Source organism: Paramacrobiotus metropolitanus, unplaced genomic scaffold, assembly GCF_019649055.1.
Source record: "Paramacrobiotus metropolitanus isolate TYO unplaced genomic scaffold, Prichtersi_v1.0 Parri_scaffold0000014, whole genome shotgun sequence".
Lineage (NCBI taxonomy): Eukaryota > Metazoa > Tardigrada > Eutardigrada > Parachela > Macrobiotidae > Paramacrobiotus > Paramacrobiotus metropolitanus.
Window position 1 is genome coordinate 304,334 of NW_026570234.1, and position 12,964 is coordinate 317,297.

The window sequence follows — 12,964 nt, forward strand, 5'->3', positions numbered from 1 at the left end:
TTGAGTCGACAGCCTTTATTCATTCCAAACACTTAAATGCAATAATGCATTGCCACAACATTTTCGTTTTACAAAGGCGTCCTTTGAAATGAATGACCTCATAAATACAAATTCCACTTGCACCTTTCTGCTGCAGCCGCTACTGAGTTGCACAAAATTGCACTGTCCTTACAGGCGTAATGCGATCCACGTAAGTAAATGTCGCTGATAAACACCGTAAGCTGTTTAAATTCAAGTTACGACTTTATGAGTTTAACAGATTTTCCTTCCACCGCAAACAACGTTGGATGTCGTTGTAAATACTTCTCAAATTTTTCCTCCAGCACCTCATGAGAAGTGGATTCGTTCCCTGGATGTGCTGCGTAACTGGCAATAACCTAAATCATAACAACGCATTTACAAGGATAATTATAAAAAGTCGTACATAAAACAGAATTACAGAAATATATGACAAAAGATAAGACATCTAAAAAATAAAACCATGCCAATAGTGCAGCATCATAAGCGAAAGTGGGTATCCACGTTCCTCTTAACTTAACTTATAACCTCTTAACTTATAATAAGTGGTACGATTTGATACCGCTTGATCTCACACAGCCGCTTTTGTGAGATTTTGTCATAGACCATGATGTACAGCATATTTTTAAAGAGCACGGACATGTACGCCGTAGCTACCGGCAGTTCCCAAATTTTATAATTAGGGTAATTCAAATTCGAATCTGTAGGTAATCAATTAGGATGCTGCATTTTATTTTTTTAATTTACATGTTTTTGTTTAATTTCTTGTAAAAACGCCATACCTTCTTTTTAAGTTTCTTTTTTGGAAGAATTTCCGCATCGGCCTCGGTCAATGCATTTAATATCGCTCTTTTCCACTTGAACTTTTTCAGAGTTGAAAGGGATGGTTCTTCTGATGTGGATCCTTCATCTCCAGGGACTGCAAGAAAGAAAACTTCAGCCATGAACAACACTGAACGACATTAATTAATTAAAACAGTCGAAGTCAGCCATAATAAGCAGCAAGTTTTTTCTAATTAATATTAATAAATGATCTCGATGGACATTCGATGGACTGCTTCACACATTTTAGAAATTATAGTGCAATCTGGATCCCAAAAATGAACAAGCTAACACGCTGAACAATTACCCGAACAGCCATTTTCGGCAGATTGTGGCGCGTGGGAACTTTCTTGATTTCCTATCGCCAAGGACTGCGTTACGGAGCCATTTTCCAAAGAGGCATTCGGAACGGTTTGTTCTGCAGGTGCTTTAACTTCGGAAACCACCTTCCAGGCTGCTTCAACAATCTGGGGATTGTGGATTTTCAGACAGCTTTTTAGGAAGTTCTGAAAATCAAACATCCACCGATGTTACACAAGCAGTCATTAACAAGGAACATTATTTAAAAATTAAGTTTAACAATTTACAATGGCCAACAACTATCATCATGAAAACCATAACCAACCTTGAATTTGGCCTCTTTCCGTGGTACATTCTCGAAATCCACGAGTTTCCGCAATATATCAATTAACTGCGGGTTCTTAATACTGGCACTTTCGCTAATCTTGCGCTGGAGGTTCTCCGTCCAGGTATCTTGCTTTTTTCGTCCACTAGACCCATTTTCTTTTATTTTGACGTCTTTACCATGCCACTTTTCTTCCTCTGTCATACATCTGCAAAAATAATAGATTCGTTATTCGTATCGATAAAAAGTGGCGTTGTACTTCAGGAGAAAGGCAGCTGCAAGGAAGGTCCGTACTGATTATGGTTCCTGAAGGTGTCACCGGGGAAATCCTTGCCGCAATCAATGCAAGACAAAACCGTACAGTTCCGGCACTGTGTTTGCCAGTGCTTGTCTACTTGTGCCTTCTTTACGGACTGGCCACAAGCATTACAGATGAACACAACCATTTTTGTGCGTACCGCGGAGCTGCTGCAAAGAATCCAGAATGATGGCAGATAATGGTAAGAACTAATTACTAAGGACTGATCGACTAAATGTTAGTGCAGTACAGTACTGTCGGGTTTATGGCAATCACACAGCGCTTTCAAAATCTCCAATTGTTCTGTGGAAACGCATCAAACACCGCAAGAAACCAGACTTGTGGAAAGTCGAGAAGCCAAAGAAATCATTTTTCATCTTCCGATTCTTCTCCGGTTTCTTTAATAAGTTTGGCTAGCCTGCTAGGCGAAGGCTCGAACAGCTGTTTTGCTGTATGACATACAGTAGTGGAATGGTCCACCGCCACAGTTGGCGGTTGCCGTGTGGTCTCTAAATTTAAAGCGACATTTTTCATTTTTGCCGTTTTGATGACAAGGTCCGTCACAAGGAACAGCAGAGAGTCTGGAATAATTTGATTTTGGCAAATATATGTGTTAGTATAATTTTGTTTTCAAGCAGTCCAATTTTTTTACGGACAACTAACGTATTCCATCGTTCTCCATGATGGAAGGATTCAGCGGAACTTTGCGTTTGACTGATTTAAATGACTTTATTGCTCCAACTCAGGTAAGTACGATCTGCTCATTCTGCTTCAAACAACGGTCTTAATCATTCTTAATGAGAACCATTACGTAGTACTTCGTCTATTGTCTATGCATGCTCGTGTTATTTTTGTAGGAATGTATAAAACCAGTAAAAATTGAGCGAGCAGGTGGTAAAGCAGGGTCCATCAAAATTACTTCTACCGGTGAATACACGGAAGTGGATGCTGAAGGAACGGAAACGAAGCTGGCGAAAGCAGAGATTACGTTGAATGACTGTCTGGCGTGTAGTGGATGCGTTACCTCCGCGGAAACCGTTCTGATTCAGCAGCAGAGTACGGACGAACTCATTCGAATCTTGGATCAAAATGCTCAAGTTAGTTTTAAAAGCATAAGTCGAGTTCCGAAAGCTGTTCCCAGTGCCTATTAGACCGTTGCCATCAAGTTGATGATGCCATAAACATTTATTACACGAATTCGAAGAGTTGGTTCGTGTTTATTAGGTTGATAGCGTTTAAAAAAGTCATTCTTTAAATTATTTTGTACCTTTATTAAACCTAGTTTTATTAGGTGCCTGTGCAAGAAAAGAAATTTATCGTCCTCTCAGTCTCGGATCAGTCGCTTGCATCCATTGCGACACGCTATGGGCTTTCGATGCGTGAATGTCAGCAGCGATTGACGGGACTTTTCAAATCCATGGGTAAGTTTGTATGTATATTATTTAACAAACGTTATATCAAGGGAGCGCAGGCATGATTGGCTTCTCATATCTATTTATGTATCAAAGTATCATAATTGAAGTAGTATTTTTTTATTACTAATTTTGTCATGGGTGAACGATTCTGTTTTTAGGAGTTCATAAAGTGTTTGATCTCGGTGTTGCATCCGCTCTTTCTCTTTTGGAAAGCCGAGAAGAATTTCTGGAGCGGATGGCAAATCGCGAGATAAAAGGCGCTCTTCCAATGTTTGCTTCTGCGTGTCCAGGTTTGTACTGCCGTATAGTAGAATTAATACAACAACAAAAACACTTAGTATTTTCTATTTTTGAAGGTTACGTTTCTTGAATATTTTGTTGGGTATATTTTGAGTGGTCAGAATAGTATAGTAGAACTTAATGATTGGCTAATTGTTGCCGTTGTTTAATAGAGTTCTTGTCACTTTAACACTTGTACTAGGATGGATCTGTTACGCGGAAAAGACTCACGGTTCCTTTATCCTTCCTTTTATTAGTAGCACGAAATCACCCCAGCAGATTATGGGCTCACTCGTCAAGCATTATCTATCCACGCATTCCAATAAAACTCCGAATGAGGTGTTCCATGTCTCTCTAATGATGTGCTACGATAAAAAATTGGAAGCTAGTCGGGATGATTTTTACGACGATGTGTACCGCACCCGGGATGTTGATTTAGTTATCACTTCCGGTATGTTTTAGGGAGTGGCCGGTAAATGTGAGACTTTGGCTCTGTTGTGCATAAAATATACAGTATCTCATAGTTTAGGTTATTCTTTTACAGTGGAAGTGGAGAAAATGTTAGAGAAACGTCTAGTGGATCTAAGAGAATGCACTTTAGAGAATGTCGATGTCCTGCCGAATTTCGAGCAGTACTCCGGTCATTACGGTAGTGGAGCTGGTGGCTATTTGGAGAGTATTTTCAGATATGCGGCACAACAATTGTTCCACAAAGATGTGGATCGTGTCGAATACAAAACCGTTCGGTATGTGAAAGGAAAGTAAATAGGATTCCATGTGTTTATAATATTCGTTTTTGTGCCCTTGTAAGTTTTTGTCTGTAACATGGCGAGTGCAGTTTAGAACAGTGTAAGCTAAATTTTGCAGTGTATCGCTCAGATAATGCTTTACTCTAAGTCTGATGTGTTATAGGGATAACACTTCTCTAATTTCTATAATGGTAAGTATGAAAAACGTTAAGGTTTACCCACGGTGGAGGCACACTTTTTATTGTCGCCTCGTATATCGCATTTCGTGAAATGTGTTAATTTTTATCTTCAAGTCTGCAAGAGTTGCAGGCGCCCAGTTCATAATATTCAAGCTGTAATATCATACTCAGTAGGTTTCCAGCCATATGAATTTCTGCTGATTTCCGTTTTTATGACAGAAATCAAGACCTTCGTGAAGTTACGTTGGAAATTGATGGACAACCAAAACTTCGCTTCGCGGCGGCTTATGGCTTCAGGAATATTCAAAATATCGTTCAGAAGATGAAAAGAGGGAAATGTCCGTACGATTTCGTGGAGATAATGGCTTGTCCATCCGGTACATGGCCAAAATATTCTTTGAAAAAATACGCTAGCTAATTTCGAAACTAGTGCAGTGTGACGGCAGGTTGTGACCTGTCTTTTAATTACTTATATTATTATGCAATGGCATTGTAATTTTTCCAGCCTGCTTGAATGGTGGTGGACAAATCCGAGCTCCCGATACAGAAGTCACAAAGGATTGGTTGGACAAAGTTCAAACACGTTTTCTGGAGTACGAAAATCAAGATCTTCTGAAGCCGGCTGCCTCTGTGGATGCATTTGACCTGTGGTTGGAAGGGAAGAATTCGCCGAAAAGAAAGGAATTCTTGCACACCCAGTACCATTCTTTAGAGAATAACACTTTTAATTTAAATATAAAATGGTGACATTGTGCACAGCAGTACGAATTTTGGGTTTGTAGCTAATTGTTCGCGTGTGCACCTGAAATTGAGTCATTGCAGATAATCGATAATCTTTTCCGTATACTTTGTATATAGTGGAACAAATTACAGTTAATAGGCGACACCGCAGCTTCGCGCTCATGGTCAACGGCGTTTTAATATTTAGCGATAATAACGTATTCACAACCTTGTACAGACTGTAGACGGTTTTATCACAACCAATATATTTAAATAAGCTCCTTGTTAAGGCAATGCTAACATTCTAATAACAGGTAACTCGACGTTAAGCGGATGTACTTCGCAATGAGGAATCAAATGTCACCGTTACACTTCCAAGTCCCACACCCAAGAAAACCAATAACAGAAGGTCAAATGTGCGGCTGCAGTTTGGTATAGCAAGAACTATTAATTAAGAAAGAGAGTAGCGGTGTAATTTACAATTAGAGAAGCAGCGAAGACTGCAAGCTATTAATCCCGCATCAGCGGATGTGGATAAAAATCTGCCAGATCCAAAAAACCTAAGAATACGCATAAACTTCCATGACCATGCGAACTGAGAAACGATGCGCGCGTCGAAAGTTGATTTTAAATTTAAAACCATGAGGAAAGCCAGCTCCGCCAAAGCTCCGTCCGGATGAAAATTTTGCCGAGGGAAAAAAGGACGATCTTCGAGAAATCCGATTACTCCGACACCAAGCACACTGAAAAAAGGGAGCCAAAACAGTCAACACACCTTCGCGTTAAACTAAAACAGAGAATGCTTAATACGTACAAAATATCCACACAAAAATCCACGGCCAAAAGATCAGCGTGATGAGGCAGTGCAGACAATGATTAACACTGGAATGCCTGTAACGATTCGAGAATTTAAAGCAAATCCCAGACAGCTATAATTATAATTTGAACTTTGGAATTCCGACACTTCCGATCAGAACGGTAGCTGGAAAATCTATGATATTCGATCAGCACTGTTAATCGGAAAGGATACCGGGCAACACTCAGCAGATATTTTTCACACTAAAAACTTCCAAAAACTTACTTCTCAACAATGACCGTTCTGGTAGTGGTTGGGACCATGGTGACGGTAACCATCTACAAAAACACAATCGCTAATCAAAACAGTATCAATGTATCTGTCCGATTCTGTCACCATCTGGCATCTGGACTGCAGTTGCAATATTTTCGAAGTTGTCAACTTTAACTTACTATCTGGCAGCATCTGTAAGCCATGTCGCTTTTAAAATGAGCTATCTTAGTTTAGGGAAGGGTAGAGCAAACTAAGCATTTAAGCAACCTATCATCTCCACAGCAAAAATACTACATGCAACTGAAAACTGTCGCGTTTGTTGGTCCTGGAGATTCATATTAAAAAGAACAAATGAAAAATCGGATTTCCCCGTTGAATGGTAATCGACAGCCGTTTCTGTAGATTGCAAGGGACGTACCTGCGGTTGCTGGTATGACTGCGGGACTGCTTCTGGCGCAGCGTAAACTGGACCTGGCTGCGGCGGAGGATAGTATGGGTTAAACGGAGGAGCATGTGGGCCAACTGGTGCCCCCATGGGCTTCGCAACCAAAGGGTTGCTTCCACTCTGGCCTTTGGCCAAGATAGCTTCGTCGTATGTTGGTGGAGCATCCATCTTTGATAATCTTCCAAGGTCAACAGAAACCAACGAAAAGATTCGCTAGTTTCGTCACTTGGTGCTCCGTCTCACTGCCAGTGCCAAATAAAAACTCTCCAACAAATTCCAAGGTCCAAGAGTTATGCTACACTGCAGCTACAGCTCTGAATTACTGCGAAAATTTTGGATTGATAGTTTGGTAATAAGAATTATGACTAGTATGAGTTGTCTATATCTTTACGATACCCAGCCAAAAAGAAAAATCAACGAAAATACTTTTGCAATCAACAAATTCTAGAAAAGTAATAATACGGTACCAAATAATTATCAAAATTTAATCTGGATTTACTCATAAAACGATGGTATAGATCGCAACATACAGCAGTGTCATACACCATCAAAATCGTACTGCGTGCGAAAGCGCACCACGTTATGCTGATTGTGACGCAAAACTGCTTCCCAGATCAGATCGAAACTTCTGTTCACAGAATATTGGATCACATCCGGAAACCGAGGCAGAGCTGGAAAAGGCGTACAAAACTTCTGCACCAACCGGAAGTAATAACAACGCAAAATTTTTCTAAACTTAATATAATATAATTATAAATTATAAATATATTAATTGTTTATCATAAAAAAATAAAATAATAATAAAAATTCACGATGCTACGGGATCAGAATTTAGAAGTACTTACAGTGTTTATAAATTCTTACGAATACGAAATCTGAGATACATTACACTGATTACAGCAAAACAATCTGGCGAGTGGCGACTGGCCAGTGATACGAGTTCAGAGCAAAACCAGGAGCAACTTAAATTCTCTACTATAGAAGTACTTACATAATTCATAATATTTTCTGCACCGCACTGTGACTATGATTAATACACATTTTTTCAGTGTTAGTTTTTTGTGCCTTCCACTGCTGGCACAAGATGTTTCCGGAAAAGTGATTGGAGCTTTCGTGGTCCCCCATGGTGGTCTGGCTTTGGATCCTTTCTATGCCAACATCACCAATGCCACTGCCAAAGATCTTGCCGACCAGATTCACCAGTCGCTGATTCGGGTTAGCAGAGAAATTGGAGCTCTTTCGCCTGACATAATTTTCCTCAGCACTCCACATGGAATATCCGACTTGGAGAATTTCGTGTTTTATCTCAACAAGAAAGCTCGAGGTCTGGCTTTGGCAGAGGATTGTACGAACATTACGCAGTGCGCCTATCGCTTGAACGTGACTGTTGCAGTAAAGGAAAGTCTGCAGCTGGTCAGTCATTTGAAACGTTCCCACAATGTTTCTGGGATCAGTGGCTTCGGTCCACCTGGTGAGACTCCACAAGCGGAACCATTACCACTCGGATGGGGCGAAGTTATCCCATTGTACTTTGTGCCTAACATCTCCAGTACGAAATTGATGATTTTCTCTCATCCGAGCCGCCGGTACAACAGTACGAAATCCATGATGGCCGAACTGCTGCATCTTGGACGCTCTCTGTATCTGCGTCTGCAGCATTCCCCGGAGCGAGTGGCCATTGTCATTTCATCGGATCTAGCACACACGCACAGTAAGGATGGGCCGTATGGATATTCGGATGCGGCGCAGCCATTTGATGATGCCATCGGTCGTTATCTGACTTCTCTTGACCCCAAAGAATTACTGGAGACAGCGGGAGATTTGGTTGAAAAGGCGCTCTCTTGCGGATTTACAGGCTTGGTAAAACTGAAAAGAACTGAAATTACAAGTGCTGCATTTTGTGTTTAAAAGCATTATGAGTGTTGTATGTAAAATCATACTGTACAATTTACAAGCAGTTAGAGTATCGCACTGATGCCGCTTATGATAGGATCTCGTTAGCTGTAAAATTTAAATCATCTCATGGCTTATTTTAGGTGATGCTTCATGCTATGCTTTCTGAAGCTGGTTTAAAGAACTGGAGTTCAAAGCTGTGGATAAATGGACATCCCACATATTATGGAATGGCCACAGCAACAATAGTCCGAATGGGTACAGAGGCGATGGGATAGCCAAACCAGTCAGCGATCAGATCGAGGCAGGTTTTTTTTTAAAGTCATATTATGGAATCCTGGATTTCTTGTATTTTCAGTATTAGCTTTGAATTGGCTCATTGTTTTCCAAATTACATTGTACGTACCGGGTTAATATCTATATAGAATATTTAAAATTTGCATGTTTAGTTGTTTGTAAGAGTAATAGTGAATTTTATGGACTGTTTTACCGCAGTATGATGTGGAATGGTAATATATAATCAGTACTATACTTATCTGTCCACCACAAACCCGAAAGGATAAAAGAGTGTTGGAATTAAGTACTTTTTCCGGTTCCTTTTTTGGTGTACGTTGAATTACTTACTGTAAGTGAAGTACTTAATTAAGTACTGTACGTTGAATTACTTACTTACTGTACTTCGTCCATGCTGACGGACAGACGCTGTACACTCAGAATTTCATGTATATTTTAAGGTCGTTTCTATGCGCCCGGAAAAATTCCGGGCGCATAGTTAATTTGCTATGCGCCCGGAAAATTTCCTGGCGCGTAGTTATTTTGCTATGCGCCCGGAAATTCGTCCGCGCAATTTTGTTTGCCCTAATTGCCATCGCTTTTCGCTTGCGAAAGTTCACAAATTTTTGGTGAACTTTCGCTGGTGGTCACCACAACCGCTTGTCGGCGCTCTGTTTTCTCGTGGCTATTCGGGCCCCGTTTCCTGGGTAGCTTCGTTAATTTTTCGGTTTGAATAATTTCGTTCCACCAGCCTCTGAACTGAACTTCGTCGGCATAGTTTGCGGTTTCGACGGGTGTTTTTGACATTACATGATCAACTGTAAATGCCGCCGAGTATGCACCACAGTTGTTCGAACCCGGTGCTTGCCGGGGAAAAGATGGAAGATCATTCGCATTTCTTCCCCTTGGCTGCATAAGCATCAAGCTTGCAGCGTTGTCCAATCTGTAGGCTCCCATCCAAGAGAATCTATATAAGATCGTAACCTTCGGTTCCGGTACCCAACACGCCTTTAGGGTGGCAAAGTGGTGTCCTGGATCATAAAGTGGTTGAATTAGTGTCGCCCCATTCATTAAGTCCGCTCGTACTTGCTGCACAACTTGATATTGCCGGTGGCACTTCATTACCCATCCAAGTGCAAGGAGGCCAGTTAATTTGTTATTTTTGAGCAAGCTGCGACAGAGGTAACAGATGACATCGAGAACGCGGACATCCAAGAGGTAGCCAGTTTTGCTGAGGTAAAGTACATCCACCCGACAAATTGCCCATTTCTCACCAACTCGTTTGACTGTTTGCAGCTGATGTTCTCCCTGCAGCATCACCTTTTCTGGTTGGTTAGATGAGGGCTGTGATAGCGGAAAATCACCGATTGTTCTCCTTCTTTTAGACATATGCTTGACTGGAGGCTCGGTTGGTGTTCCGGCCGCTTGTGACCCTTGCGTCTGATAAAACCCGAGGCCGGTGCCAGGTGGTCTTCCTTTTTCTCGGACACTGGACCAACTTAACTACGCGCCAGGAAATTTTCCGGGCGCATAGCAAATTAACTATGCGCCCGGAATTTTTCCGGGCGCATAGCACTTTCGATATTTTAATGCACGTGAGATTGGTATGTTAGTCCACTTGGCGTTGCAAAAGAAACGTGATAAAAACATATTAGGATTAGTTATTTAAGGAAGATTTATGTAAGAGATAGGGTCAATTATTTCGACTAATCAAATCCGGGAAGGATAATCTAACTCTAATAGTCAACAAATCCGGACTTCCGGTGGCAACGTACAGAAGGCAACCGCCTGAAAGCGCGGCTGGTATTGCCAAATACGCAGTATGCATTTGGCTGTCGGTCGTTTTGTTTTGATATGAGTTTTCCTTTTCCAAAACTTCCAGCTGTTTTTAACATTTGTTAAAAATAAATTATTAGTCTACTACTTTGTGCTCGGTGATTTTAAGACTGTTCAACATCACAAAATCATGGCGTCCGCGAAAGAGATTGAAGGACCGGTCGAAGAACAACTTGACAGCACTGATTTGAGCCATATGAAGTTCTATTCTAAATTTGGTCGGATTGAAGATATTTCCTCACGGAAAGCAAATTCAACAGCGCAGTCTTCTGGTTCCATCAATTCCACCAAAATGGATCCTGAGACGGCGCGGTGCTTGTTCGAAGAGGGAGCTTTTCTCATATTCTTGGATGTGCCTGAGAAAACAGAATTCGGAATTGACGTCTCTTCGTGGAATGTCGGAGAAAAATTTAAAGGAGTTAAAATGATTCCGCCAGGGATACATTTTGTTCACTACAGGTTCGTAAGAATCGTAACTTAATATTGGAAAATGATTGCCATCATTTGCTCTTAGCAGTTTGATTTACTCTATTCCTTTGATAAGTTCCATAATTTGATTGTTAGTTGTTAATACACTAGTACATCATACATACAGACACAGTGATAGGAGTGTCCTCACTTAATTTCCAAATTTTCCCAGCTTCTGCTTAATTTTCGTGAGGAATATCTGTATTCTGGAGAAGCGGATATTTTACGAGTACAAAAACAGTACAGTATCGTGTCCGCTAACGATTTGATGGTTCATCCAAACCGGTGCGAGTAAAGCTGCGCCAAAAGAGTACAAATTATCCCTTTACGGCTGTCCCCTTATTTTCGTTTCTTATTTTCTTACTTTTACAGTGCCGTGAGCAAGCATAACGTGACTGCACCCCGAACAGGATTTTTTCATGATTTCAAACGAAAAGAAGTGGTCGTGAAGCGATGGGATCGCAAAAATGAAGGATTGGATACCCTTCCTGTTTGCGCAGAAGAAAGCGAACGCTATGCGTCCAGTCTGCAAAATCTTGATCCATTCCTGGGTGCCTATCCGTATGACACCTACAAGCGCTGGATCTCCATGTCTCGATGGATAACCGATATTACGCTGCTTCGATTAGTTCCCACTGGACCGAACGGATGTATTTTCGCCGTACAGCAGCTAGAATCGCAACCATATGTCTGTTTATCACGATCCGAAAGTCCTTCCCGGAAACGGACGAAGGCTACATTACCGGAGATGAAAGTCTCCGAAGAAACGCGGATACGATTTTCCGACTTGTCAACCAAACGATTGTGCCGTGGCGCACAGCCCAGCGACATAACTAGCATGAACATGGACAAAAGCGTCTTCCTCGATCACTGGATTGCGGATGAACTGCATGGCAGTCCGGCGGAAGTGCTGGGTGAGGTGCAGTTCGCCTTCGTTTGTTTCTTGGTGGGGCAAGTTTACGATGCCTTTGAACAGTGGAAGAATATTGTCGCTCTCCTGTCGCAGTGTGAAAAAGCGATGCTTGATCGTCCGGATTTTTTTCTGGATGTGATTGGATTGCTGTATTTTCAAGTGCAGGAGATACCCAAAGATTTTTTTGTGGATGTCGTTTCTCAGGAGAATTTCTTGACCAATACGCTGCAGTCGTTTTTCGCCATTGCCGAACATGCGGACGGTGTGGACGAGCGATTACGCAGCAGAGCGGGACAATTTAGAAAGTATTTGCAGAAAATGTTCAAATGGGATTTCAGTATGGAATCCAATGAAGACGCGCCGGTGGTGGTTGATTTATAAGCTGTTGGCGGAAAGAGATTTTTCAGTTGTTGTATCGTTTTTTGTATGATGGAACAAATTAGAAAAATGGATCGCAGTATCGAACTGGTGAAGGTTATTCCATCTTTTAAACCGTTCTTACTTACCTTTTGTAAACCGATTTATTGGTTTGGACCGGAAAAAGTAAAGCTTAAAGCCGTTCGAGACAAAATGTTGCACTGCAACAGTAGCAGTTCGGAATTTTAAGAATCGTTCGATTCGTCAAATTTCGGCCGGTACTTGTATCGTACAGTATCTGTAGATTCTGTACGCTGTCAACATCTTCTGAATTCGATGGGAGTAAAATTACCATGACCTTTTTATGATTTATTTAAAACTTTGGACCGGCGTAATTTTTGAACATGCGCAGATGAGTTATCGTCAATATACGATAAAAGTTAAGATCGTATGCAGTTCCTAACTTTCTAGTATGGCAGAGAAACTGGGCATAACAAGCGCGAAATCTCAAAATGATCGCACTGCGAAGATGACAAGCATATTGTTATTGACCTTTGGAGCTGATAACAATCACAACATGATGCGTTCTGCATCCATGCGCGCTT

The 12,964-nt window shown here is 41.3% G+C and overlaps 5 protein-coding genes across 9 annotated transcripts; 3 read left to right on the forward strand and 2 right to left on the reverse strand.

Moving 5' to 3' along the window:
* Window positions 1-6: 6 nt before the first annotated feature.
* On the reverse strand, window positions 7-2,169 carry LOC129584708 (cell growth-regulating nucleolar protein-like). 5 transcript variants are annotated; one of them, XM_055477001.1, is made up of 6 exons: window positions 2,019-2,169; window positions 1,760-1,933; window positions 1,466-1,673; window positions 1,148-1,346; window positions 801-937; window positions 7-377 (listed from the first exon to the last, which is right to left on the reverse strand). In XM_055477001.1, exons 2-6 carry the CDS (start codon window positions 1,909-1,911, stop codon window positions 237-239), a joined length of 837 nt encoding a protein of 278 aa, XP_055332976.1. In that variant the 5' UTR covers window positions 1,912-1,933; window positions 2,019-2,169; the 3' UTR covers window positions 7-236. The 5 variants fall into 5 exon arrangements, with proteins under 5 accessions (XP_055332976.1, XP_055332977.1, XP_055332979.1 ...); XM_055477002.1 differs by having other exon boundaries at window positions 2,014-2,168; XM_055477004.1 differs by having other exon boundaries at window positions 1,760-1,930; window positions 2,014-2,167.
* A 149-nt stretch (window positions 2,170-2,318) lies between these two features.
* Window positions 2,319-5,479, forward strand: LOC129584536 (cytosolic Fe-S cluster assembly factor narfl-like). Its single transcript, XM_055476733.1, has 8 exons — window positions 2,319-2,509; window positions 2,621-2,860; window positions 3,055-3,184; window positions 3,337-3,468; window positions 3,660-3,908; window positions 4,002-4,203; window positions 4,605-4,762; window positions 4,891-5,479. Exons 1-8 carry the CDS (start codon window positions 2,444-2,446, stop codon window positions 5,130-5,132), a joined length of 1,419 nt encoding a protein of 472 aa, XP_055332708.1. The 5' UTR covers window positions 2,319-2,443; the 3' UTR covers window positions 5,133-5,479.
* On the reverse strand, window positions 5,286-7,189 carry LOC129584537 (uncharacterized). The gene is made up of 4 exons (XM_055476734.1): window positions 6,593-7,189; window positions 6,187-6,239; window positions 5,920-5,996; window positions 5,286-5,848 (listed from the first exon to the last, which is right to left on the reverse strand). The coding sequence occupies exons 1-4, from the start codon at window positions 6,785-6,787 to the stop codon at window positions 5,829-5,831; spliced, it is 345 nt and encodes a 114-aa protein (XP_055332709.1). The 5' UTR covers window positions 6,788-7,189; the 3' UTR covers window positions 5,286-5,828.
* Window positions 7,190-7,538: 349 nt separating this feature from the next.
* Window positions 7,539-9,239, forward strand: LOC129584685 (protein TTE1956-like). Its single transcript, XM_055476973.1, has 2 exons — window positions 7,539-8,479; window positions 8,656-9,239. The coding sequence occupies exons 1-2, from the start codon at window positions 7,646-7,648 to the stop codon at window positions 8,788-8,790; spliced, it is 969 nt and encodes a 322-aa protein (XP_055332948.1). The 5' UTR covers window positions 7,539-7,645; the 3' UTR covers window positions 8,791-9,239.
* Window positions 9,240-10,639: 1,400 nt separating this feature from the next.
* On the forward strand, window positions 10,640-12,805 carry LOC129584691 (protein AAR2 homolog). Its single transcript, XM_055476980.1, has 2 exons — window positions 10,640-11,080; window positions 11,462-12,805. The coding sequence occupies exons 1-2, from the start codon at window positions 10,752-10,754 to the stop codon at window positions 12,381-12,383; spliced, it is 1,251 nt and encodes a 416-aa protein (XP_055332955.1). The 5' UTR covers window positions 10,640-10,751; the 3' UTR covers window positions 12,384-12,805.
* The last annotated feature ends 159 nt before the right edge of the window (window positions 12,806-12,964 follow it).

Bases quoted from the DNA above. Each gene is read 5' to 3' on its own strand.
- LOC129584685 (XM_055476973.1), top strand. From the start codon at position 7,646: ATGATTAATACACATTTTTTCAGTGTTAGTTTTTTGTGCCTTCCACTG. The intron at 8,480-8,655 runs GTAAAACTGAAA...GGCTTATTTTAG, and splicing joins CTTGCGGATTTACAGGCTTG to GTGATGCTTCATGCTATGCT.
- LOC129584537 (XM_055476734.1), bottom strand. From the start codon at position 6,787: ATGGATGCTCCACCAACATACGACGAAGCTATCTTGGCCAAAGGCCAG. The intron at 6,240-6,592 runs GTACGTCCCTTG...GTGTTTTTGTAG, and splicing joins AGTCATACCAGCAACCGCAG to ATGGTTACCGTCACCATGGT. The intron at 5,997-6,186 runs GTAAGTTTTTGG...GAATCGTTACAG, and splicing joins AGAACGGTCATTGTTGAGAA to GCATTCCAGTGTTAATCATT.
- LOC129584708 (XM_055477001.1), bottom strand. From the start codon at position 1,911: ATGGTTGTGTTCATCTGTAATGCTTGTGGCCAGTCCGTAAAGAAGGCA. The intron at 1,347-1,465 runs GTTGGTTATGGT...TTTGATTTTCAG, and splicing joins GGAAAGAGGCCAAATTCAAG to AACTTCCTAAAAAGCTGTCT. The intron at 378-800 runs GTATGGCGTTTT...GTTATGATTTAG, and splicing joins AAAAGAAACTTAAAAAGAAG to GTTATTGCCAGTTACGCAGC.
- LOC129584691 (XM_055476980.1), top strand. From the start codon at position 10,752: ATGGCGTCCGCGAAAGAGATTGAAGGACCGGTCGAAGAACAACTTGAC. The intron at 11,081-11,461 runs GTTCGTAAGAAT...TTACTTTTACAG, and splicing joins ATACATTTTGTTCACTACAG to TGCCGTGAGCAAGCATAACG.
- LOC129584536 (XM_055476733.1), top strand. From the start codon at position 2,444: ATGATGGAAGGATTCAGCGGAACTTTGCGTTTGACTGATTTAAATGAC. The intron at 3,469-3,659 runs GTTTGTACTGCC...CACTTGTACTAG, and splicing joins GTTTGCTTCTGCGTGTCCAG to GATGGATCTGTTACGCGGAA. The intron at 3,909-4,001 runs GTATGTTTTAGG...ATTCTTTTACAG, and splicing joins TGATTTAGTTATCACTTCCG to TGGAAGTGGAGAAAATGTTA.